Below are 26228 nucleotides of genomic sequence, written 5' to 3'. Positions count from 1 at the left end.
ACCTTAACACCAATATTTTCTTTTCCTGTTACAATAATCTCTGCACGTAACTAAAAAACGAGAAAACTTCTTGCTTCCTTTTCTGATTGTACATTTTAGGGACACTGTGGGGTGTATAATATTAGATGAAAAGCTGAGGATGAAAATTCATATTTCCTTTCACTTTCACAATTTAACAATGATTTTCCTTTTTTAAATTTTTATTGGAGTATAGTTGATTTACAATGTTGTGTTAGTTTCAGGTGTACAGCAAAGCGAATCAGTTATACGTATACCTACACCCACTCTGTTTTAGATTCTATTCCCATATGGGTCATTACAGAGTATTGAGTAGTTTTCCCTGTGCTGGACAGTAGGTCCTTATTAGTTATCTATTTTATATATAGTAGTGTGTATACTAACAACGATTTTCTGTCTCCAAGTATTATAGAAGGAAATATGACTAAAATAAATAAGGGAATCAGACGTTAGGAAGTGTCCAGGGAAAGGATATTTCTAGGAACAGTGTTCCCAGCAGGATGGCCGCTGGTAATGCTGGTTGAACAAGTTTCCACGCATTCTCTTAGCTTCCCAGCTCAGCTCTAGAGCAGAGCACGGCACTGCACTCTGAGTTGGTCAACCTCAGCAGGCATCATAGAGTATCCAGTGTTATCTGGTGGAGAAACCAAGGGGCACAGTGATGTAAGCAGGCAAAGTGCTGTAACTTAGCTTGACCAACGGGTTGGGGCAAGCCTAAGGGAATAAGCATTGCCTTTCTGTTTTATTTTAAATGTGATTCCTTACAGGGGTTGTGAAGAAGTGTGTGAGCCCCACCCACGCACTCGTGGGCTTCAGGTGTGGCGACACCAAGGTCGTGCCCATCTCGTTCATCACACCTGTGGGGGGCGCCATGCCCTGCCCACTGCTCCAGGTACCTGCTCCAGCCATCTGTTCCTGGGCCCCCTTTTTTTTTTTTTGCGGTACCCAGGCCTCTCACTGTTGTGGCCTCTCCCGTTGCGGAGCACAGGCTCCGGACGCGCAGGCTCAGCGGCCATGACTCATGGGCCCAGCCGCTCCGTGGCATGTGGGATCCTCCCGGACCGGGGCACAAACCCACGTCCCCTGCATCGGCAGGTGGACTCCCAACCACTGCGCCACCAGGGAAGCCCCCTGGGCCCCTTTCCACCGTTCCTAGAGCTCTGGATAACAGTGACCCCTCTTCCTATGACCCCTTGCCTAGCAGTTTCTTTGCTCCTGACCCTGATCTGCTAACGCCCTGTTAAGCAGCTCAGGACTGCACAGACCTGCTTGCGTTGCCCTGAGGCTCTTGTTGCTTTACAGACGATGGATGGTCGTGGGCGGGAGTTGCTGTAACTGCTGGTGCTCTTGAAGCTTTCACTGCAGAAGATTATACTAAAACAGATTTAATAACAAAGGCAGAGGGAGCCCTTTCCTTGACGTTGTAGTCAGTTGATGCCAGCCCTTGTTGCCATAATGCAGTTACCCCTGAACATGCATTCCAGGGGTGAGCCAGGCTGACGTGTTCTCTTCTGCTTATAAATTCATCAGAGCTGTGCCGTGTCTGGCACGTCCTCCTGTGCTATCCTCATCCCCGCACCAAGGCGAGAGTGTAGAGAGGAAACCCCCCAGAGCTGCACTGCTGCTGTTTCTTGGCTAGTGTGAGCCAGGAGGAAGAGTGCTGAGGAGTGCTTGTAGGATTCACACTGGTTGTCTGTTCCCACCTCCCCTTGGGCAGACTTAGAGGGCACATCAGTGCACTTTCCCCCTGACCGTGAATCCTCTCCATCTGACAGGTGCCCTGCAGCTTTGTATGACCCTTCACAAGACTTTATTTCTGCTGGAAGTTATCTCTTGGGACTTTTTCCCATGGACTCCAGGTGTGAGCTTTGGAACCACATTAAACCAATCTGCTCCTCTCCTCTGTCCCCGATAACCCTTCAGACACAGGAGGGCACCGTCCATTCTCTCCCTGGCCCTCATGTGAAACATTACAGCTTCCTTCGACCAGTCTTTGTAAGATATGGTTTCCAGACCCCTCACCGTCTTGCTGACTGTCCCTGAGACCCTTGTCAGGGGAAGCCCTGCTAAAATGCGGCTTCCCCAAACTGGTCACAAAATTCCAGCTGTGGCCCAATGAGCCCAGGGAATTTTGGACCTAGAGACTCTTTCCAACTGAGGAAAAAAAAATACGTATTTGAATTCCAGCATCAGTACTTGCTAGTCGTCTTGGGGTGTTTTAAAACAAGCTTATATGAATATTGTCTCTAAGATGGATAAGCGAAATATTTGCCGTGAAAGATGTTCTCATCTACAGGTTGGAGATTATGTGTTTGCCAAAGCTGTGATACCCCGAGGGTTTGGCTTCTACGTGCCCGCCGTTGTCATAGCAGTCCCAAATGAGGATGTGGCCGAAGATAAAGTCTACACAGTCTTAGAATGTAACAGCCGGAGAGTAAGTAGACTTTCACTCAGAACAGAACATTCTCGCTAGGCAGAAAGTGGCTTCCTTTCACCCCTGCCTTCCTGCAGGCAGTGCCTGGCTCTCTCCTGGCACCGCCAGATGTCTCGAAAGAGCGATCTCCCTGGCTGCTTCTGTTCCCCCTGCACATCCACCCGCTGTGGTTAGAGTCCTGTCCGCTGTACAACACAAAATCCGCCTTTGCGAAGGTCGCCGTGGCCTCCTCACTCCTCTGTCAGGTGGTCTTTGGGGCTCTCGTTCCACGTTTGGGGTCTGGGGAGGCTCGCGCCAATTCTGGCTTCGTCAAGGGCCTCCCCAGGTTCTTACAGCCCCACTCTCTCTCTCTCCCTGCTGCTACTGCTGCTGTTCCCTCTGTATTTTTCCTAAAAGTTTTAGAAGAAAAATCATTATCAGTTTACAAATCTGATGATGTCACTTGCCTACCTGATGTGCCCCCTGTCCCTCACCCCCCCCACACACATGCGCACACACACACACTTCTCGGCAACCTCAAGGAAAAGCCCAGCCCGACCCCCGCCTGACCCCCCCGCCTGCCCCGTGAGCTTGGCTACCAGCCCTATGGAAGGTTCACCGCTTCCCGAACACAGTGGGCTTTCCCAAGCCCCTGTGTTTTAACCCTTCCTGGACCACCCTCCCCATCTTCTTTCTGTCACCCGAAGACGCTGCCTGATCTCTGCTGAGGCCCTCAGGTTCCCCTGCACACTGTCCTGCCTTCCTTCCGCCCCAGCTCCCTCACCAATCTCCCAGCTCCTTAAAGGCAGGGACCGGGTCCTATCCATCTTTGCATCCCTGGTACCGCTGCTGGTGAACAGCAAGTTCTCACAATTGCTTTATGAGGTACTTGAATGAACGATGTTTTCTAATGGAAATAACATGTTCTGATGGCCCACTTAATACGCCTGGAAAATGGATTGGCAAGCGAAAAGCAGCAAACGAAAGAGTTGTGCTAACTTATTCAGCACTTACTATGTGGCACAGGTACTAACCCAGGTGCTTCACACGTAGTGAACAGCTGGCTGCTCAGAACGCTGTGAGGCAGGTACTCTTATCCCCATTTTCAGATAAGGAACCTGACGCAGAGAGGTGAAGTCACACCCAGGGTGAGCGGTGTTACAGGCTTTGAACCCAGGCAGTCTGGTTCCGTGGCCTGCACTCTAAATGTCTGTGCCCAACTGCCTAGTAAACAGAACAAAAATATCTAATCAGTTCTTTTTTTTTAAACATTTTTATTGAAGTATAATTGCTTTACATTGTTGTGTTAGTTTCTGCTGTATAACAAAGTGAATCTCTAATCGATTCTTGACTGTAGCATGGGGTATGTTCATAAGGGAAGGGGTCATGGTGAATGAATTTTAGGATGAAGGGATGAAATGTAGGATGGATGAGTGAAGGCCGTCAGAGCCAGTGGCCGCAGGAGCACTGTATCCCATCCGACAGAATAAGAGGGAGAAAGGGCATCTTCTCATCAACCCAGGAAAAACCGTGAGAGATAATGGACTTTCCTGGAGCTGTTTGGATGACATTGAAGGAGCCTGGAAGGGCAGCGGGTGGGAAGCATCTCTGCCAGGTGGCCCTGGTCTGGGGACATCTACCAGGCAAGAGAGGAGAAAGCAGATCAAGGGACGTTTGACGAGATGCCTGTGGGTGGGTCCCAGGTGTGGGGAGAGATGTAGCTGGTGACCCAGGATCCCTGAGGAAGAGCCTCAGAGCCCAGGAAGGACCTTGCAGGTTACCCCCCTTGGCAGTGGGGCACTGGACTAGACGGCATGGTCTTGGGGATGGACGCTGAGAACAGTTCTGATAGAAATTCTGGGAGACCCGGGGGCTGACAGTGGGACATACAGCGTGGGGTGGTGGTGATAGTTTATAAGTCCAGGAAAGAGATGGCCGAGGCTGGACTTAAGCTAGAAAGGAAGGTGGTTATATGAAGGTGTGTGTCTGTGTGTGTTTGTGTGCGCGCGTGTACATCAGTGGATGCACGTGCACACACACACACACACACACACACACACACACCCCTTGACAAATGGTGTACTTGACAAATGATCCAGGATGTGGAGAAATGACAGGAAGGACTCAATGTTGACCTTTATTCAGCGTAAACTTATCAAGCTAGACTCTGCATTTACGCTGCCCGGAACAGGATAATGGCTGGTAGCTGTTACAGTGGGTTGAGCTAGGTTAAAATTACATCTGAATTGTGGACATTTCTGATTTAAATTGAATGAACTCTTTTGGTATCATTACAGGGATTTTGCCCTCGGAGTGCACTTATTAAGATCAGCCAAAACAAATACGCCCTCTCTTGCGCTCATATTAAGTCACCCCCAATTCAGGAGGATTCAAAAGTGTAAGTGGACCCAACTTTCTACTTTCTGAATTTTATTTATATCTTGGCACTTTTAGTCTGTTTCTGAGTTGAGACCCACGATCTCGACATACTTGGGGAGAAAAGCAAAGGTGGAGGACTTCCTACCAAAGTGCAAGTCTATGACGATTGTTCCTTCAACGTCACAGCTTTTACCTGCTGGTTATTTGTCTATCTTGTTCTAATCTCAAATTCAACATTATGTATTTTACTGACCCTTCAGCAAAGCTTTCAATCCTGTCGTGACTCTGAAGGAATTATTTTCCTCTTATTTGTAAGGATTCAGGGTCTTCTAATGAAGCCTCACTGTAAAGCACAGGTTAGATTAAGTTGCACTTGGGACTAATCACCCATCACCTCTCCCTGTTGCGGGTGAGAGTGAGGTGCTGGCCCTGGCTTGCCTGTGCCCAGGTGAGTGTGGGTGGGTGGGTGGTGGTTTCCAGGGGCGACAGTGGGGTAAACACATTTTCAACTGAGGCAGCAGGATGGCTAACAGCTGGAAAGGTGGATTAAAGCAAAATCAGTAAGAAAAAGCTGAGGCCTGAAGAGCAGGCAAGACCAAGTCCATGGGGCCAACGAGGGGCATCAAAGTTGGAGTCAGAGCCCTGACCTTGGAGGTGAAGGTGGATTTTGAGCACGGGTTGAGCCGTCTTTGGGTGCCAACCTTCAATCTCCCAGTGGCCTCACCTTGTGCTTCATAAACAGAAACCACCAGACATTCTCTTCCTGCGCTGCTTTCCTCACCTCTGGGCTTGTGGAAGCCTGGATCTCTCCCCCTGATGTCAGAGTCCCTCCTCATCCAATGCTGATCCGTCCGGCAGGCCTGTCCCCCGCTGCCCAGGTCCTTGCTCTGTGATTTACCCCTGGACTCTCCTCCCCTCTCTCCTTAGCTCCTCTCCACCGATTCCTTCACCTCTGCAAAACCCTCAAATTGCCTCTTCTGTTTGCACGCACACATGCACGTGTGCACACACGATCCTAAATAACTAGACCTCCTTGCCTGCTGCAGTGTGACCCAGCACCCTCCTCTCCCTTCGCCACCCAGATCTGAAACCGCACAACTCAGACTGGGACTTGAACCCACGGGCTGGGACTCGAATCCAGCCAAAATCCAGATTGGGAGTTGAACCCACTGTATTTTAACTGAGATCACACACGTGGTCTCACACACCTGGAAGCTCAGGTTCTTTATGTCGCATCACAGAAAGAATTCAGTGAAGAGACAAAGTGATAGGTAAGAAGTGGATTTATTTAGAGATATACACATTCCATAAACAACTTGCAAATATTTCTCAGCTTGACGGCACAAGTGCTCTCATTTCCTGAGGCCTCCTCCTGCCCTGAGGTCCCGCCATCTCCCCTAAGTGCTGAGCAGAGGAATCTTCCTCACGTGTAAATCTGCTCTTGCCCCTCTCCGACGAACCCCGCCCCCCATCCCTCTTCTTATCCTAGCTTAGCCTTTTGTTGCCCTGAACCAGGCCTGCCTAGCTGGCCTTACTTCTCCCCTAGCCACTCCCCAACAAACCTCCCAAAAGCCCCTCTGCACACTAACCATATTAAATTTGTAAACTAACCATTAAAAAAACTTGCAGTTTTTTTCCCATGCTGTGCTTTTTCAAGGCTCTGTACCTTTGCAGAGACTAAGTATCTCCTCCCTGGAATGCTATTCTTGCCCTTGGCCACCTGGGGAACTCCAACATTGAACGCAAGCCCTGTGTTCCAGGACTCCAGCCCTATGTGGTGAGGCGATTCCACTGCATCCTGTAGACGTTTTCGTTATAGGAATTTTACCTTGTGTTGGGCCATGTACTTTCAGGACCATCACCCCTACTAGGCGTCAGTCCTTGAAAGCGGGGGCAAGGTTCTATCTGCTTCTAAATCCTGGTTGCCAGGGTCCAGCCCACAGGATGTACCCAAGGACTCTTTGAAGAATGAACCAACGAACACACAAATACTAGGGGACGCCCAGCAAGGCTCCTTGAGGGGCATGTAGTTCCACAGAGAAGCTTCTGTTAGGTATGATTGTTGAAAATACATTCTACAATCCTTCAGTCTTTTTCTAGATGAATATATCATTTTAAATAAGAGCACTTTTGTTGTCTCAAAATCCTACTCAAGCAATATGATATCCAACTTACAGTACATCATAAAGGACTGTGGATACACGTGTCTAGGTATTGTCTAGGTACCATCTTCACTAAACTCAGTATTATCCATCACTATTTTAGAATTAAAATTCAGTTCTTTCTATGTTGAGAAAAACCTTTCCTTATTTTCTGCCTTAGTACTACCCCAGGCCTTATTTAAAGCTCTGTGGCTAGTTGCCTACCCCAGCTCCTGGGGCTTTACACAGCGGAAGCGTTCATTGACCCCCCTTGTCTCCCATTGTAATTTCCACTGTTCTGTTGCTCTAGCTGCCTCTCCGTTAGAAAGAGACTGCATTTAATTCTCCTAAGCAGAGGTCGCATCCAGCCCGCTACATTCAGAGCTTAATCTGTCTCTGTTTCCATAATCAGGGCTGGTAGATGTGAGCACACAGAATAAAGGCGTAGGTCTTATTTTGCACTACACTGGGACTTCCTGCTGGTAGGTCCTTTCTCATCAGAAACTCTTTCTCACCTCCTTTCTAAATGTGCCACCTCCCTTTGGTTGTTCTTTAGTAAATCTTCACACTCTTACCCCAGATGAGACCATTGAAAAAAAAAAAAAAGATCGTGGTGCTTTCTTCATGGGCTAATTAAAGAAATGTACTGTAGGTTACAACTTCAGCGGGACATCGTATGGCCAAATTTAATGTTAAAATACTGAATCCACTGTAACCATCCATTGGGGGTTGGTAAGACAAGGGGTATGTGGTCCCAGACAGCTGTGGACCAGGATGCCAGACATCCAGCTCTCCACCCTCTGCCCCTCCTCTTTTTCTTCCTTCTTGGGGTCTTCAGTTTGGGGTCACTGAGAGTATTTTCTGCAAGCCCCTCCTCTGGTTCCTAACAAGGCTGGTACACAGTGAAAGGCAGGAAGAAAAGTATTTGGAAGGTAAAGGGTTCAAACTTGATTGAATATGGCCACAGCTGATACAAATTTTCATTTTCAATTCAAAATTCGACACAAATGATTCTTTTTTTTTTTTTTTTTTTTTTTTACGGTACGCGGACCTCTCACTATTGCGGCCTCTCCCGTTGCGGAGCACAGGCTCTGGACGCACAGGCTCAGCGGCCATGGCTCACGGGCCCAGCCGCCCCGCGGCATGTGGGATCCTCCCGGACTGGGGCACGAACCCGTGTCCCCTGCATTGGCAGGCGGACTCTCAACCACTGTGCCACCAGGGAGGGTCGACAGAAATGATTCTTGAAGACTTATAGCAAGGTTGTCTTGCAAAATATGTTACCCATTTTGCTAAATTCCAAATAACTAGTCCTTAAAGGAGAGAGTTTTAGTATTACCATGTTTGTGATATGAAGTCAGGTGAGGCTCTTCCAATTTTCTCGTTGCTTTGAAACCTGACGATTGCATTCTCTGACAGCACCACTGAGAGAGGTGTGTCTGGTGGAGGGAAATGATTGCTCTTGCCTTGCCTTACCTTCAGGAAAGTCCCTGAGCTTTTTCTGCATTTCACACCATCAGAGATGTCTGTTCTGAATGCAAATAGTCCCTAACCTGTCAGTAAATTTCTCCATTTAGAGAACACACATGTAATTTCTCCTAACTCCAAAAGGCAAGGGAGCCAGAAGGAATTTTCCTTCATTTTGGCATCCTCCCTCCTTGCCAGGCCGGAGATTCACAGCACGAGGTCTTCCCTGACTGCCTGCCCTGGGGTCCTGTTCACATCAGAAGGCTGCGGCCTCCGGCTCCTTCAGGGAAAGCGTGTTTGCTGGGCTTCATGCTCTGACTTCCGGTTTTCTCCATTGAAGGGAAGTGCCTCTAGCAGGTGTTGCTCAACCACCCACAGGTGGGGACCACGTGCTCCTCTGGGCAGGGCGCCTCTGGTGCCATGTAACTGGCAGGAAACCTCTCGCAGCCGAGCTGGAATCCATCCTCCCTTCCTTGTTGACAGAACAAGGCTTGGGCAAATTACCTTCAAGTTTCCTCTTTAAGAAGATTCACCACAGAGGGAGTTTGATTTCTTGAAATAATGAGCGACATTCTAAATGGGATCACAGGAGAACCAGATTGGACTAGTCATTTCCTCTGTGCTCCGGAAAAATCACTGGGCGTCTGAAGGAGGTTGTTGAAGACAAGAGTGTTCTTCCCTTGGTGCACAATTGTAACCGTGTGGTCTTGGGGACGTGGCTGGGTAGGGGAATCCTGGAGGGGAGAGCCCCCTCCCAGCGTTCTGATGTGGTGTGTCTGGGTCTGCAGCCAGCTCTTAACTCCTATTACACAAAATATGAGCCTCTCGTTACCTTTCTTTGAGCAGTTTAGCAATTTTCCATCAAGCTATTCGGATTTAGGACTGTGCCCCCAAAGGAAATGATAATTCCCATATTGTTGAACCCTCCTCCCCTTATCCACGTAGCATGGCCTCACATTGCCTTCCTGACAGCAGGGATATTAAGTCATCGATTAAAACTTCAGGATTCAGTGCTGCCTCTGAGATGAATCACTCCCATCCTCTCACCCGGTCACTACTGACTGTTTTTCCCTTAGAAGGAGCTGTGCCTCTGGAAATCATTAAGCCTGTGTATGTCATCAGCTCCCTCGGTCCCTTCTGGCCAGATCAGGAGCCCCGTTTCCTAAGGCCTGGAAAACAAGCAGTTCCGCCATAACCCTGTCTGTGAGTGTCCTGCCTTATCCAGAGGGATAGGTGCCATTGCCTGGAAGTGTGCTTGTACTTGGGAAGTACTTGGGAAGAAGGCGTGCTTGTACTTGGGACAAGAGCACAGACAGTCATGGTGATTCATTACCCTGAGGGCCAGTGAGAGCAATCTGGATAGCAAAAACTGCCTTTTCTTCTCAGTCTCTCCTTTTTCTGCCCCTTCCGTTGTTAAAACTCAGGGTCCTCCTGGCCCTCATCAAACGTGTATCCGGTACCTACGCCAGACGTCCTCCTGTTCTTTATGTTCTAAGATGGCCTTGCCAACAGAGACACACTTAGGGCAGAATAGACATGAGGCCTCAGGGAGCCAGCAAGAATACGGGCAGACTGACGATGCCCAGGTCAGGTGAATGCGGTGGATTTTGACCCAAGGAGAGCATGGACAGGATGCTCAGAACTCTTCCCCATAGCGGAACGAGCTGCTCTGAAGAGCCAGTGAAGGAGGGCACAGTGCCTGGCTCCTCCACGATCCCCTGCAGTGTTGACCAACTCTGTAGCCTAAAATAATTAATAGGGCACTAAATCGAATTCAGTTTGGGCATGAAATAGGGCAAAAGAAAGCCACTTAGCAGGGCCCTTCCGGGTGTGCTGGTGGAGAATGTCCACTGGCTGAAGTCGGGAGCATGGCCGCCCTTCCCCTTCCCACAGAGCAGAGTGAGGGCGCGTGGGGGGCCGGGGGGCGTGGATAAGAGCTTTCACATCAGATTCACACCTACCCTGCTCCCCTATCCTATAAGGGGACATTTCCTTGTGGAATATCTTGAACTTGGTCGACATCAGTCATTCTGGAGGATATAATAGGGTAGCCTAGCAGCATCTACTTGGTTGATGTAAAGGCTTTTCCTTGATCAAAATCCCGGCCCATTTTTATTCGAATCATGCTAACTTATACTGTTCTATTCTTATTCAAAAAGTAATGCATAGTTAATATAATTTAGGAATTAAAAGCAAAAAACAAAAGGAATATAAAAACCATCCGTAGTTCCACATTTCAAGAGTAATCGTCATTTGCATTTTGATGTATTTCCTTCTAGAGTTTTCTCTGCTATTTTGCTTCTCTTTCCTCAAAACAGAAACCTTTGTTTCTCTTAATCATTTATGACAGTTGAAAAAAGACTTCTTAATGTGGAGAAAGTGGCAATTCTCCTGGAATCCATTTCTCTGAGGCAACTATTAAGAGACAGGTGTGAAGGTTTCCAGTCATCCCCCATATTCACAATCTTAATAACAGAAATGAACATGTAATGTACGTTCTGTTCTGCGCCATTTTTTCTACTTAATATGTTACTTGCGTCTTTACAGGACAAGGGCACTTCTTGTTTCATTATTGCCTGCCTCAAATCTAGTTGTCCAGGTGGTCCACCACTTATGTGACCAACCCCCTACTGAGGGAGGGCTGGACACACGTTGCTTCTCGGTCTTTCATGCTCTTCTTCCTGGGTTCCTTCCAAGATCATCTCCTAGTGTCCTTCAGGTGGGCCGGTAGGCCTCTCCTCTGCCTTACTCTTTGGGTGCCTTCAGTACACCCGGAAAACTCTCCTCTTCGCATTCCTTCCTTGCTGCTCTTCTGTCGGAGAGCTGATAGGTTATAGACTGGACTGCGACCAACTCTAATATATGGGAAACAGAGAAAATCTCTGAAAGGCAATAGTATGTATCAACTTAGTCTCCTCTGGAGCAGCGTAGTGAGTTGCGGGAGAATTGATGGTGGTGCGGTGGATAAGATTGTAGATTTCAAAGAACAGGGTTGGTGATTACAGTCTTGCGGCATGATTTCGAGGCTCTGAGAACCTGGCCTCACAGAACTTACCCATCCACACAGGCGCTGGCCTTATATTTAAAGATAATCTTGTTGGTGGCCTCCTGGGAAGCCTTTTTCCAATGCTACTGCTATTGCTAAGGCCAACTGTTTTATTGTAGTAAAATATACATAACATAAAAGTGACCATTTTAACCATTTTTAAGCATGCAGTTCAGTGGCATTAAGTACATTCACATGGTTGTGCAACCATCGCCACCATTCATCTCCAGAGCTTTTTCTCAGTTTCTCAGATTGAAACTCTGCACCCATGAACACGGACTCCCCACTCCCTCTTCCCCTCAGCCTTTGGCAACCACCGTTTTATGTTCTGTCTCTGTGATCTTGACGACTCCGGGTACTACCTCATCTACGCGGAATCATAGCGTTTGCCATTTTGTGACTGCCTTATTTCACTCAGCTTAACGTTCGTCCACGTCACAGCAAATGCCAGAATTTCCTCCCTGTTTAAGGCTGAACAATATTCCATTGCGTGTATATATCCTATTTTGTTTGTTCATTTATCCATCAATGAACACTTGGGCTTCTTTTACCTTTTGGCTATTGTGAATAATGCTGCTATGAACATCAGTGTGCAGATATCTGTATCTGGGTCCCTGCTTTTATTCTTGTGAGTACATACCCATAAGTGGAATTTCTGGATTATATAATTCTATTTTTAGTATTTTGAGGAACTGCCACACTGTTTCCCACAGCAGCTGTACCACTTCACATTCCCATCAGTGCACAAGGATTCCAGTTTCTCTACATCCTTGCCAACACTTGTTACTTCTTGATTTTTTTTTTTTCTTCTTTTTTTGGCAATAGCTATCCTAATGCGTGTGAACTGGTCAGGCCAATTTTTTAATGTCTCTTGGAAATCACCTCCTGAGTCCTTGAGCCAATCTTTGAAAAGTATCACATGTGGTGAATCTTGATCCTTTGAAGAGGAATTTGATTGATGAAATTTTCTGTTTAAAAGTAACTAAAAATCTTTTTCCACTCTACTAATTTTTTTCTGGACAATTTCCAAAAGGATCTGAAGCAGCCATGGCAAAGTTACTCAGAGTGAAAGATGGGTGATCAAGGTGGCAGGTACTGATTATGGGAACAAAATAAGGTTGAACAGCTGGTGTCCTTACTTTACCCTAAAGGCCCTGAAAAAGGCAAGTTCCCGAAATGGTATGCCATGATGGCCTGGCTGAGATGGGGTCGTGGTGTTCCCAAGACGCCTTCTTTGAAGGATGACACTTCTAGATAAATAAACTGCCCGATATATTTTCTTTTATTTTTATATACCCTTTGACCAACATCTCCCCATTTCTCCCACCTCCCCAGCCCCTGGCAACCATCATGCTATTCTCTATTTCTGTGAGTTTGGCTCTTTTTAGATTCACATATGAGTGAGATCATACAGTATTTGTCTTTCTCTGACGTATTTCAGTTAGCATAATGCCCTCAAGGTCCATCCATGTTGTCACAAATGGCAAATTTCCTTCTTTCTTATGGCTAAATAATATGCCATGTATATCACATTTTCTTTATCCATTCGTCCATCAGTGGACGCTTAGGTTGTTACCGTGTCTTGACTATTGTCAATAATGCTGCAATGAACATGAGAGTGGAGATACCTCTTCAAGATACTGATCTCATTTCCTTTGGGTATATACCCAGAAGTGGAATTGCTGGATCACATGGTAGTTCTACTTTTAATTTTTTTGAGGAAACTCCCTACTGCTCTCCATAGTGGCGGTACCAGTTTACATTCCCACCAGCAGCGCACGAGGGTTCCTTTTTATCCACATCCTCACCACACTTGTTATCTCTTGGCTGGAACATTTCTGTAGACACAGCAGCCATCCAGACCAGGATAACCCTGATCTATCTCTCTCACTCTCTTTCTCTCTCTCTAGGGAAGACATGGAGATAAAGAACTCTACTCTCCTAATATGGCCAATCAAAGAAGTTAACACTGGGGATTTACAAGCACTAAGACAGGAGAACCCGAGAAGGAAGAAAAAGAAAGCCACCAAGAGGCTACCTCTCCAGGAGATGGTCTCCTCGGACTCAGATGACTCTTCCCATGGAAACAGGTCCCGAGAGTCCTACCCCAAAACACACCCCAAGCCCAGGCTGGGAGAGGGACAACATCATTTCTCTCAGGAACACCCTGAAATGTCTCTCAAGGATAGTGCACGTAAGATCACTCCCCAGTTTCCGGGCCAGTTTAGGCGCCAGGACAGCAAAAACTCTAACACCCTTAAGTAACGCTGACATCCACTTCCCCAGAGAAAGTCCCCGGCGTGGGGTCTAGGAGTCAACCAGGCACGCCGTCGCTGCCACACCTCCACCTCGAGCAGCCCTGCCCTGCCCTGCCCTTATAAAGCCACCCACAGCAGCAAAGCGCTGAGGAGCATCGCTGAGAAACCTGAAAGCAGTCTAGTGGCAGCCATGTTTAAGAGAACCAGTGTTCCTCCCGGGCTGCCCTCAGCCACCAGACATTGTGGAACTAGCCCCTCTGCTGAGGTGAGGCCATGCTTCATTCTACCTCTGCCTTCCCCGGTTGTAACAAAGGTAGACTTCCCTGCCATCCTCCACCTGGATCTGTTTGAGCTTATTGGTTCTGGCTTTCCTGGACCATTCTTTATCCTATTATTTTCCCTGCCCCCACAGAACTGATTGAATACCGTCTTCTGGTAGACTCCCCACACCCAGAAATTTAACCTGATAGATTACCATCACAGGATTTTCAAGTTTTTTGAAATCTGTAGTTCTAATCTTGAAATTATGTAGTTCTAATCCAAGCCTGCAGTCTTGTTTTAAATTGATTATCTCATCAGAATTAGAGATTTTATCATTAAATGTTAGGACTGAAATTCAGACCTAGTAACTTGTCTGAGAGCTGCAAGGCTGAACATCGCCTGTTTTACTGTTTTCTGAAAATTTTTATTGAGCCCTCCCTAATTAGTTTTATCTGTAGTCTGTTGTAGGTACCTCTGAGCGTGGAACCAGAATAAAAACTCTTACATTGGAAACATTTCAGAACTATTGGGCTGTTACTGTTTTCTCTGAACACATTTTAGCAATGAGGTACCAAAGTATTCACTTCAAAACTATTTTAGTAAAATTAGCATCATTAATTTTAAAAATGAAATAGCCTCCCAAATTGTTTTCTTCTAGTCAATAATAGCCCTAGGGCTAGATAATACTAGAGTACAGATTATTAATAAGAAAAATATTGGATGCTTTTTGCAAATAGAAATGGTAGGGCAGCGTTGTGATACTCTAAAATCCACAACCTAATTAAAAGTGATACTTAACATTCTCAAAAGCTAAGGGGTCACCAGGGTTATGGTGAAGAGTTTAACCACTTCCAAAAATATGTAAGAAGAAGGGACATCAGCTCAGCATCAGGCTAAAAGTAGTAAGGCAGGGAGGAAGAAATTGAGGAGTGAGGAAATGATCTGGAACAAGGCCGGGGACAGTGTCCTGTCACTGGACATCCTGTCACCCAGAACCCGGGCAGGAAGGCTCTGGAGCAGTCGTCTGGGTTTGGTCTGCACAGTGGAGAATTTGTGGGGGGAGGGGTGCTCGGGTAGGAAAGAATCCATTCACACAGTCAAAGTGATTCATTCATGCATGAGTGCATTCATGTAAGCCTGCATGTATTCATTCAATTATTCAACAAACAATTGAGTGCTCACAGTGGGCCAGGCTGCAGAGAGACCATTAGACTATTCTGCCCTCTTCATCTCCACGGGGATGCAAGGATGAACCACAGGACAAATATATGAAATAGTGTATTGACATTATATTACAATGCATGATATGCTCAGTGACATCAAGTGATATGTTCAGTGTGTTGTCCTTCAACGATCATGCCCAGTTCTATGTGTTGGGGAAGACTGCATTAATGACTATGTATTTCCACTTCCAGCCAGCATGGAATAACAGGAACTGGATTTCCACCCCAACCCCCATCCCCCACTTGAAACAACTAAAACACCTGATAAAATGTATGTAACAACAGTTTCCAAAACATTGGACAGAAGCATTGATCTCTGAGAAACAAACGAAGTGAGCCCTGTGAGTGCCTGACTCACTGTCTAGAGACAGTTTCCAGGCTGCAGCAAATGGAGGGGATGCATTACCATCCATCCTTCTTGTGCATCTGTGTGCATTGCCTCAGGTAATTTATGTATTTGATTTTCACTGAATAAATCTGCACTTTTAGCGTGTGACAGAAGAAGCAATAAAAAGGATTCAATCTGGTAAAAATAATAGCTATATATCCAGATTTTATAGCCTACCCTATATAATTGGCCTGGATCATAAGCCAGGTGCAGAGGCATCAGGATGAAGTGACGGGTAGCCACAGAGAACTGTGTGGAATGCATACAGGGTGATAAGCTCTTACCAGAAGAAAGGGAACAGATGGTTCAAGAAGAGACCGGATGACCACTTGAAGGATGTAAAAAAGATTCATGCATCAAGTGGCAGGATCACCAACATTACCTCTAAGTTCCTTTCAACTTCAGGAATCTATGGATCAATAACCTAGGCCATTACGAGCTCAGAGCAGTTCAACATAGATGAAAATACATCCTTATAAAAGGGAGGAGGAGTTGTAGCAAACACAATTAGATAAGAAGAATTAATTAGGGAAATAGAATTGAAAAAGAAGTAAAATTATATTTGCACATGATAAGAGAATATACCTGAAAAACCTGAGAGGATAAATAATAATACGAATTGAAACAAAAAAATAATACAGTGAGGCGGCAGGATAGAAATTTAATATACAGAAATCAATAGTCTTCATATATACAGATAACGATCAATTAGAAGATATTATTGGTAATGAAAACCTCATTTACAATAGAAACATAGAAAACTAAATATAGTCAATTCTCATAAATCTCATTTTTAAAATGGCAGTTCTGTTCTATAAAGTCATCTCTAAAACTAAATTGAGCAAATACTGAATTATGGCCCTTAGGGGTTAGGTTCCTGTGAGCCTCTGGTCACATCATTTCCACCAGCTGATCAATATCTAACCTTCTTTTATGTGTGTTTCTGTTTAAAGACACCTTATTTAATATGTATTATTGAATTATTAACATAGAATTCATGGCCAACAGCACTATAACTCATGCCTGAAGGAAACTAACACGTATTTTCTTTGTAAGGCACGTCACAGCCTTCTTGCACTTAAGAACACTAGACAGCACTTCAACGCTACTTCATTTTAAACAGTGAAATCACCAGTGGTAAACACAAAAATGTGAAAAACATGGCACTAAATATGCCAGGAAAGGGACACTATTTTACAGTAAGAGCTGAAACGAGACAGAAAGGTGACTCAGATTTTCACCACTCTGAGCATATGCATATCTACAAAATACTTTGAGTATTGAGTTGGAGTTAGGAATAAGTTTTAGTGACTAGGTGAATCACAAATATGGAATCCATGAATAATGAGGATCAACTGTAGCTTGAATAAACTTAACAATAAACAAAAACAATATGGGGAAAACTTAAAGACACAAAATTCGACTTAATAAATATCCCTTGTTTTTAGATAGAATGGCTCAACATCATGAAGATGTTCTCCCTGAGCTCATTTATTTATTTATTATAAATTTATTTTATTTGTTTATTTTTGGCTGTGTTGGGTCTTCGTTCCTGTGCACGGGCTTTCTCTAGTTGCGGCGAGCGGGGACTACTCTTTGTTGTGGTACGTGAGCCTCTCATTGCGGTGGCTTCTCTTGTTGCGGAGCACGGGCTCTAGGTGTGCAGGCTTCAGCAGTTGTGGCTCATGGGCTCTAGAGCACAGGCTCAGTAGTTGTGGCACATGAATTTAGTTGCTCTGCAGCATGTGTGATCTTCCTGGACCAGGGCTCGAACCCGTGTCCCCTGCATTGGCAGGTGGATTCTTAACCACTGAGCCACCAGGGAAGCCCCTGAGCTAATTTATTAATGTAACACAATCCCAATAAAAATAACAGCAAGTATTTTATAAGGCTTGAAAAGTTGATAATAAAGTTCGTATGGAAAAATAAATATGTGAGAGTAACTATAAAATTCTGAAAAATAAAAGCCATGAGGAGGGACTTGTAAGAACACATAAAACACTATAATATCTTCACGCTTAAAATTGTATGGTGCTAGCACAAGAAAAGACAAATAGACCAATGGGATAGAATAGAGTCTAGAAACAGACCCAAATAAAAATGGAAATTTAGTATATCATAAAGAGTTTAGTATATCATAAACTCTTAAAAATTGAGGGAGAAAAATGACCAAAAACATGGCAGAAAAACAGGCAAAGGACATCAACTATTTGCAAATATATAAACCTAAAAGTTTGAAAAGATATTTAACTTCACTCATGTTAAGAGAAATATAATTTAAAACTACATTTAGAGAACTTCCAGAAATGTGGCAATGTGAAGTGGTAATCCAAATCCCTTAACTAATCCCTTAATTAATCTTAATTTAAGACCTGGATGAAATGTTTTTAAAAGTCAACAAGTATTTAAATTCACAAGAAAATGTTCAAAAGCATAGAGTTTAGTCTCCAAAAACTGCAACTGGAAGAGGTAAGAATTGTGAGGTGGTGACACTCTGGCCTAAGGGCACTCCCCAGTTTTCATGGCCAAGGCCACAGAAAACTACAGCCTGACTGGCTCAAGGTGCCAGAGATAAGAGTTCAAGGGTAGAAAAGAAGTGAAAATTTAAAGATAACATCTTGGCAGCAAGAAACCACAGTAAGAGTGAGTCATGAAATCTAAATATAAACTGTTTCTATTCCTGGCTGATCACTAAACTACTTAAGCATGTACAGGGGAGAACCCAGGGAGCCCTATTCAAAACCAAAATAGGCAGAAAACAGAGGAATTTCGTGAGATAGAACTGCATGGAGCAAAGTCTGTGTGTTTGCTCCTTGTTAACTGAAATGTATTTCCAAGTCATGTACAGCTTGGGCAGCAGTAATCTAGTCCTGTGGAATTATAGTGTCAGGGGACAGACTCCAAGGCTGGCAATGCAGTTGAAAACTTAAGGAGGGAAATCACTGAAAGAGTGAGCTCCAAAATCTGCCACCAAATTATGTAGCCATAGAGGAAACACCCAAGGTGCCAGGATAGAAAAGCAGCAATGGCAAACCATAAAAACAGAATTAAAATGTGAGCTGCTTCATATTACAGCAGAGAAACGTTTGCAGTTTGAATACAGGCAAGTTAACTTCCTACTAGAATAGGAAAAATAAAAAAAAACAAGCAGACAACAGACCAAAAATAAATAAACAAAAACCTTGAAGAACACAGTAGACTACAACATTGCTAGAATATACTGCCTACAGTGTCTGATTTCTGAATCAAAAAACTTAGACATGAAAAGGAATGGGAAAATGTGTTCCATTCTAATGGCTAAAAGACAGTCAATAGAAACTTTTGAGTCCAGATGTTGTATTTAACAAACTTCAAAGCAACAATCATAAATATGTGCAGAGAATTAAAGGAAAATCAATGAAGAAATGTATAGGGAATCTCAATAGATAAATGAAGGTATTAAAAATGCAAAAGGAAAATTCTAGAGCTGAGAAGTACAACAAAACATATTAAATGGACTGAACAGCAGGAGGAGAGATCGGAAGAATCATTGAACTTGAAGATAGATTAATAAAAATTTCCCAGTTCAACAAAAAGAACAGAAAGGGGATTGGAGAAAAGTAAACAAAACCTCAGAGACCTGTGGGATGATTTCAAAATATGTGAAATTGAAGACCTAGAAGAAAAGGAGACAGGAAAAGAGAAAGAAAAAACATATTTAGAGACAATGACTGAAAACTTCCAAAATGTGATGGAAAACATGAGTAGATCCTAGAAGCCTAAATAATCCCAAGCATGATAAATACAAAGAAAACCACTCCAGGCACGTCACAGTCAAACTGCTGAAAAATGATAGCAAGAAAATCTTGAAAGTGACCAGAGAAGAACAGTGTGTTACATTCCAGGAAATGATGACACAATATCAATGACCTCTCAAAAAAAACTATGGCAACCAGAAGATATTGGGACAGGAAAGTGCAGAAAGAGGAAAATAACAAAAATATGTAACAAGGAATTGTATGTTCAGTGGAACTAACCTTCAACAATAAAGGCAAGAGAAATTCCACTTCCAGTACATTTGAAAACGTAAACTCTTAACACAGAACCCTCTGACAGACAGCATACAAATAACAGCTACCCAGAGATCCTGAAAAGTGAGCAAAGACAGGCAGATTCTGATGTAGTGAGTTTCCTGTTATTATATTTTTTTTAGCTTGAGGGAACCTGAGGCAGGACGTGGTCAGTACCATATGGGCAGGTTTAATCTCTGAATGAAAACATATAGTCTTTCTGTCTTGAAAAACCAGAAAACAGTTTGGAGAAACTATAGCTTCTGAAAAGTGCAGAGAGAATCCCAGCAAGGAGAGAGCCAGAGACAGGGAACCAAAAATATTGTGTATACAGACTCTTACCATATTTCTGACTGACATCTTAACCACACATGCACAATCAGGTTACAGGATCACCATCCAAAGTTAAAAAATTACATGGAAATTTGAGCTCCCGCCAAAGAGGCAGAGATTTCCATTTAAGTTCAACAAAGTTAACGTCTGTTAAAACAAAAATAACTAGGCTTCTGAGGAATGTTACAGAATCCAGCATCTCTACAAGCTAATATGCACAAAGTCTGAGATACAATTTTAAGTTATTCAATATATAAACATGTGATCCAGTTTCAAGAGAAAAGGCAACAAACTAACCCTGATATGACCCAGATGTTGGATTATCAGACAAGAACTTTAAAGCAGCTATTATAACTATGTCCATTAAGGTAAAGAAAAACATGCTTATAATTAATGAAAAGACAGGAAATCCCAGCAGAGAAAAAGACTGTTAAAAATGGAAATTCTAGAACAAAACATTGTATCTTAAGTTTAAAGAAAAAAAACCACTGACTGGACTTATGAGCAGAATAGACCAAGGAAAGAGTTAATGGAACTGAGATTGATCAAAGAAATTGTTTGGTCTGAAAAAGAGATAAAAGACTTTTTTCATGGACTTTGGGAACTTTGGAGAATATCAAAAAATCTAATACCCTTTGTAACTGGAGAGGAAGGAAAGGATATTTGGAGATACACTGGCTGAAAAATACCACAAATTTCTTGAAAGATACAAACTTATAGATTCAAGAAGTTCAGTGAACCCCAAACAGAATAAATAAGAAGAAAATTACTCCATGTGAGTAAAATGTTGAGAACCAAACATAAAGGGAAAATCTTGAAAGCTTCCAGATGAAAAACGACACATCACATAAAGGAACAATAACTAGAAATCACTGACTTCTCATCAGAAACTATAGAAGCTAGAAGGCAGTGAAACATCATTAAATTGTTGAAAGAAAACAAAACCTCTCAACCCAAAATTCTGTATCATCTGAAAATATCCTTCAAAAATGAAATAAAAATAAAAGCATTTTCAGATAAAAGTAAATGAAGAGAAGTTATTATGAGAATACTTGTACTGTAAGAAATGCTAAAGGAAATTCTTCAGTCTGAAGAGAAATGGTGCAATATAGAAAATCAGATCTTAAAGATGGAATGAACAGCTTCTGAAATGGTAAGTATCTAGGAAATATTTGTTAACTATTTTTCCTCTCAGTTTCCATGGTATACATATAGACATAATACATATGACAACTATGGCTTGAAAGGCAACTGGTAGAGTGGTAAATGGATTTACACGACTGCAAGGTTTCTACATTTTACATAGGTGTGGATACTAACTTTTTTCTTTTGGCACTTAAGTAGACTAAAATAAAATTTAAAAAATAAAAATAAAATAAAATATAAAATAAATTAAAATAAACAAGATTATCTTAACCACCTCAACTTAAATTCCAAATCCTGGCAAACTTTCTTTTCCAGCATGCGTGGTAGATTTACCAAGATAGCCCATATGCTTGGCCATAAAATAAGTCTCAATAAATTTAAAGGAATTACAATCATACAGAGCACGTTTTTGGACCACAGTGAAATTAAACAAGAAACAAATGGCAATAAGATATTCATTAAAATCTCAAAATATTTGGAAATTAAACACATTTCTGAATAATTGATAGAACAAAGAAAAAACTACAAGGTAAAATGGCACATTCTAAAGTTAGTCCTTTGAAAGAAATCAACAAAAGAGATGAACCTCTAATTAGTAAGACAGAAGAGAAACAACACAAATTAACACGAAGAGGAATTATCACTAGAGACCCTATAGGCGTTAAAAGCATAATGGGAGATTGGTTCAAGATGGCAGAGTAGAAGGACGTGTGCTCACTCCCTCTTGCGAGAGCACCAGAATTACAACTAAATGCTGAACAATCATCAACAGGAGGACACTGGAACTGTTTTGGTGACAAAAAAGATACCCCACATCCAAAGACAAAGGAGAAACCACAGTGAGACGATAAGAGGGGCACAATCACAGTAAAATCACATCCCATAACTGCCGGGTGGGTGACTCACAAACTGGAGAACACTTATACCACAGAAGTCCTCCCGCTGGAGTGAAGGTTCCGAGCCCCACGTCGGGCTTCCCAACCTGGGGGTCCAGCAAAGGGAGGAGGAATGCCCAGAGAATCAGACTTTGAAGACCAGCGGGATTTGATTGCAGGACTTCAACGGGATGGGGGAAACAGTAACTCCACTGTTGGAGGGCACACACAAAATAGTGTGCACCTCAGGACCCATAGGGAAGGAGCAGTGACCCTACAGGAGATGGAACAAGACCTACCTGCTTGTGTTGGAGGGTCTCCTGCAGAGGCGGAGGGTGGCTCTGTTTCACTGTGAGGACAAGGACACTGGCAGCAGAAATTCTGGGAAGTACTCCTTGCTGTGAGCCCTCCCGGATTCTGCCATTAGCCCCTCCAAAGAGCCTGCTCGGTCACCTCAGGCCAAACAACCAATAGAGACGGAACTCAGCCCCACCCATCAGCAGACAAGCAGATGAAAGTTTTACTAAGCTCTGCTCACCAGAGCAACACCCAGCTCTGCCCACCACCAGTCCCTCCCATGAGGAAGCTTGCACAAGCCTCTTAGATAGCCTCATCCACCAGAGGGCAGACAGCAGAAGCAAGAAGAACTACAGTCCGGCAGCCTGTGGAACAAAAACCACATTCACAGAAAGGTAGACAAAATGAAAAGGCCGAGGACTATGTACCAATGAAGGAACAAGATAAAACCCCAGAAAAACAACTAAATGAAGTGGAGATAGGCAACCTTCCAGAAAAAGAATTCAGAATAATGATAGTGAAGATGACCCAGGACCTCGGAAAAGAATGGAGGCAAAGATCAAGAAGATGCAAGAAATGTTTAACAAACACCTAGAAGAATTAAAGAACAAACAGAGATGAACCATACAATAACTGAAATGAAAAATACACTAGAAGGAATCAATAGCAGAATAACTGAGGCGGAAGAACAGATAAGTGAGCTGGAAGACAGAATTGGTGGAAATCTCTGCCACAGAACAGAATAAAGAAAAAAGAATGAAAAGAAACAAAGACACCATAAGAGACCTCTGGAACAACATTAAACACACCAACATTCACATTACAGGGGTCCCAGAAGGAGAAGAGAGAGAGAAAGGACCCGAGAAAATATTTGAAGAGCTTAGAGTCAAAAACTTCCCTAACATGGGAAAGGAAATTGCCACCCAAGTCCAGGAAGCTCAGACAGTCCCAGGCAGGATAAACCCAAAGAGAAACATGCTGAGACACATAGTAATCAAATTGACAAAGATTAAAGACAAAGAAAAGTTATTAAAAGCAACAAGGGAAAAACGACAAATAACATACAAGGGAACTCCCATGAGGTTAACAGCTGATTTCTCAGCAGAAACTCTACAAGCCAGAATGGAGTGGCATGATGTAAAGTGATGAAAGGGAAGAACGTAAAACCAGCATTATTCTAACCAGCAAGGATATAACTCAGATTCGATGGAGAAATCAAAAGCTTTATAGACAAGCAAAAGCTAAGAGCATTCAGCACCACCAAACCAGCTCTACAACAAATGCTAAAGGAACTTCTCTAAGTGGGAAACACAAGAGAAGACAAGGACCTACAAAAACAAACCCAAAACAATTAAGAAAATGGTAGTAGGATATACATATTGATAATTACCTTAAATGTGAAAGGATTAAATGCTCCAAACAAACAAGGCTCACTGAATGGATACAAAAACAAGACCTGTATATATGCTGTCTACAAGAGAGCCACTTCAGACCTAGGGACACATACAGACTGAAAGTGAGGAGATGGAAAAAGATGTTCCACGCAAGTGGAAGTCAAAAGAAAGCTGGAGTAGCAATGCTCATATCACATAAAATAGACTTTAAAATAAAGAATGTTACAAGAGACAAAGAAGGACACTACATAATGATCAAGGGATCAATCCAAGAAGATATAACAATTATAAATATGTATGCACCCAACATAGGAGCACCTCCATACATAAGACAAATGCTAACAGCTATAAAAGAGGAAATCGACAGTAACATAATAATAGTGGGGGACTTGGACAGATCATCCAGACAGAAAATTAATAAGGAAACACAAGCTTTAAATGATGCAATAGAGCAGATAGATTTAATTGATATTTATAGGACATTCCCCGAAAACAGCAGATTACACTTTCTTCTCAAGTGCACACAGAACATTCTCCAGGATAGATCACATCTTGGGTCACAAATCAAGTCTCGGTAAATTTAAGAAAATTGAAATCACATCAAACATCTTTTCTGACCACAACGCTGTGAGATTAGAAATAAATTACAGGGGAAAAAAGGTAAAAAACACAAACACATGGAGGCTAAACATTACGTTACTAAATAACCAAGAGATCACTGAAGAAATCAAAGAGGAAATCAAGAAATACCTGGAGACGGGCTTCCCTGGTGGCGCAGTGGTTGAGAGTGCGCCTGCCAATGCAGGGGACACGGGTTCATGCCCTGGTCCGGGAAGATCCCACATTCCGCGGAGCAGCTGGGCCCGTGAGCCATGGCCGCTGAGCCTGCACGTCCGGAGCCAGTGCTCCGCAACAGGAGAGGCCACAACGGTGAGAGGCCCGCGTACCACAAAAAAAAAAAAAAAGAAAGAAATACCTAGAGACAAATGACAATGAAAACACGACAATCCAAAACCTATGGGATGCAGCAAAAACCATTCTAAGAGGGAAGTTTATAGCAATACAATCCTACCTCAAGAAACAAGAAAAATCTCAAATATACAATCTAACTTTACACCTAAAGGAACTAGAGAAAGAAGAACAAAACCCAAAGTTAGTAGAAAGAAAAAAATCATAAAGAGCAGAGCAGATATAAATGAAATAGAAAGAAAACAATAAAGAAAACAATAGCAAAGATCAATAAAAGTAAAAGATGGTTCTTTGAGAAGATGAACAAAATTGATAAAACTTTAGCCAGACTCATCAAGAAAAAGAGGGAGAGGACTCAAATCAATAAAATTAGAAGTGAAAAAGGAGAAGTTACAGTGGACGCCACAGAAATACAGAGCATCATAAGAGACTACTACAAGCAATTCTATGCCAATAAAATGGACAACCTGCAAGGAATGGACAAATTCTTAGAAAGGTATAACCTTCCAAGACTGAACCAGGAAGAAATAGAAAATGTGAACAGACCAATCACAAGTAATGAAATTGCAACTGTGATTAAAAATCTTTCAACAAACAAAAGTTTTGGACCAGATGGCTTCACAGGTGGATTCTATCAAACATTTAGAGAAGAGCTAACACCCATCCTTCTCAAACTCTTCCAAAACACTGCAGAGGAAGGAACACCCCCAAATTCATTGTATGAGGCCAACATCACCCTGATACCAAAACCAGACAAAGATACTACAAGAAAAGAGTATTACAAACCAGTATCACTGAAGAATATAGATGCAAAAATCCTCAACAAAATACTAGCAAACAGAATCCAACAACACATTAAAAAGATCATACACCATGATCAGGTAGGATTTATCCCAGGGATGCAAGAATTCTTCAATATACAGAAATCAATCAGTGTGATACACCGTATTAACAAATTGAAGAATAAAAACCATATGATCATCTCAATAGATGCAGAAAAAGCTTTTGACAAAATTCAATACACATTTATGATAAGAAAAACTCTCTAGAAAGTGGGCATAGAGGGAACCTACCTCAACATAATAAAGGCCATATATGACAAACCCACAGCAAACATCATTCTCAATGGTGAAAAGCTGAAAGCATTTCCTCTAAGATCAGGAGCAAGGCAAGGATGTCCACTCTCACTGCTATTATTCAACATAGTTTTGGAAGTCCTAGCCATGGCAATCAGAGAACAAAAAGAAAAAAAAAAGAATACAAATTGGAAAAGAAGAAGTAAAGCTGTCACTGTTTGCAGATGACATGATACTATACATAGAGAATCCTAAAGATGCCACCAGAAAACTACTAGAGCTAATCAATGAATTTGGTAACGTTGCAGGATACAAAATTAATGCACAGAAATCTCTTGCATTCCTATCCACTAACAACGAAAGATCAGAAAGAGAAATTAAGGAAACAATCCCATTCACCATTGGAACAAAAAGAACAAAATACCTAGGAATAAACCTACCTCTGGAGACAAAAGACCTGTACTCAGAAAACTATAAGACACTGATGAAAGAAAT

General features: G+C 43.0%; 2 protein-coding genes across 4 annotated transcripts in view; one reads left to right on the top strand and one right to left on the bottom strand.

Annotated features, from left to right (window-relative positions):
• VWA3B (von Willebrand factor A domain containing 3B) overlaps window positions 1-14487 on the top strand; it is a 207824-nt gene extending 193337 nt beyond the window's left edge. For 2 of the 3 annotated variants that reach the window (XM_067704215.1, XM_067704217.1), the window contains 4 exons: window positions 786-910; window positions 2315-2452; window positions 4729-4829; window positions 13375-14487. In XM_067704215.1, the coding sequence (XP_067560316.1) occupies window positions 786-910; window positions 2315-2452; window positions 4729-4829; window positions 13375-13729 (719 nt within the window). In that variant the 3' untranslated portion in view covers window positions 13730-14487. The remainder of the gene's footprint in view (window positions 1-785; window positions 911-2314; window positions 2453-4728; window positions 4830-13374) is intronic. The other variant, XM_067704216.1, reaches the window with a different exon arrangement.
• The window catches only part of MGAT4A (alpha-1,3-mannosyl-glycoprotein 4-beta-N-acetylglucosaminyltransferase A), a 504464-nt gene that overhangs the window by 113356 nt on the left and 364880 nt on the right, over window positions 1-26228 (bottom strand). The window lies entirely within an intron of this gene.

The sequence above is a fragment of the Pseudorca crassidens genome, chromosome 14 (genome assembly GCF_039906515.1).
Source record: "Pseudorca crassidens isolate mPseCra1 chromosome 14, mPseCra1.hap1, whole genome shotgun sequence".
Lineage (NCBI taxonomy): Eukaryota > Metazoa > Chordata > Mammalia > Artiodactyla > Delphinidae > Pseudorca > Pseudorca crassidens.
Note: the sequence above shows the minus strand (reverse complement) of the source record. Positions and strands in the feature narration are given on the sequence as shown.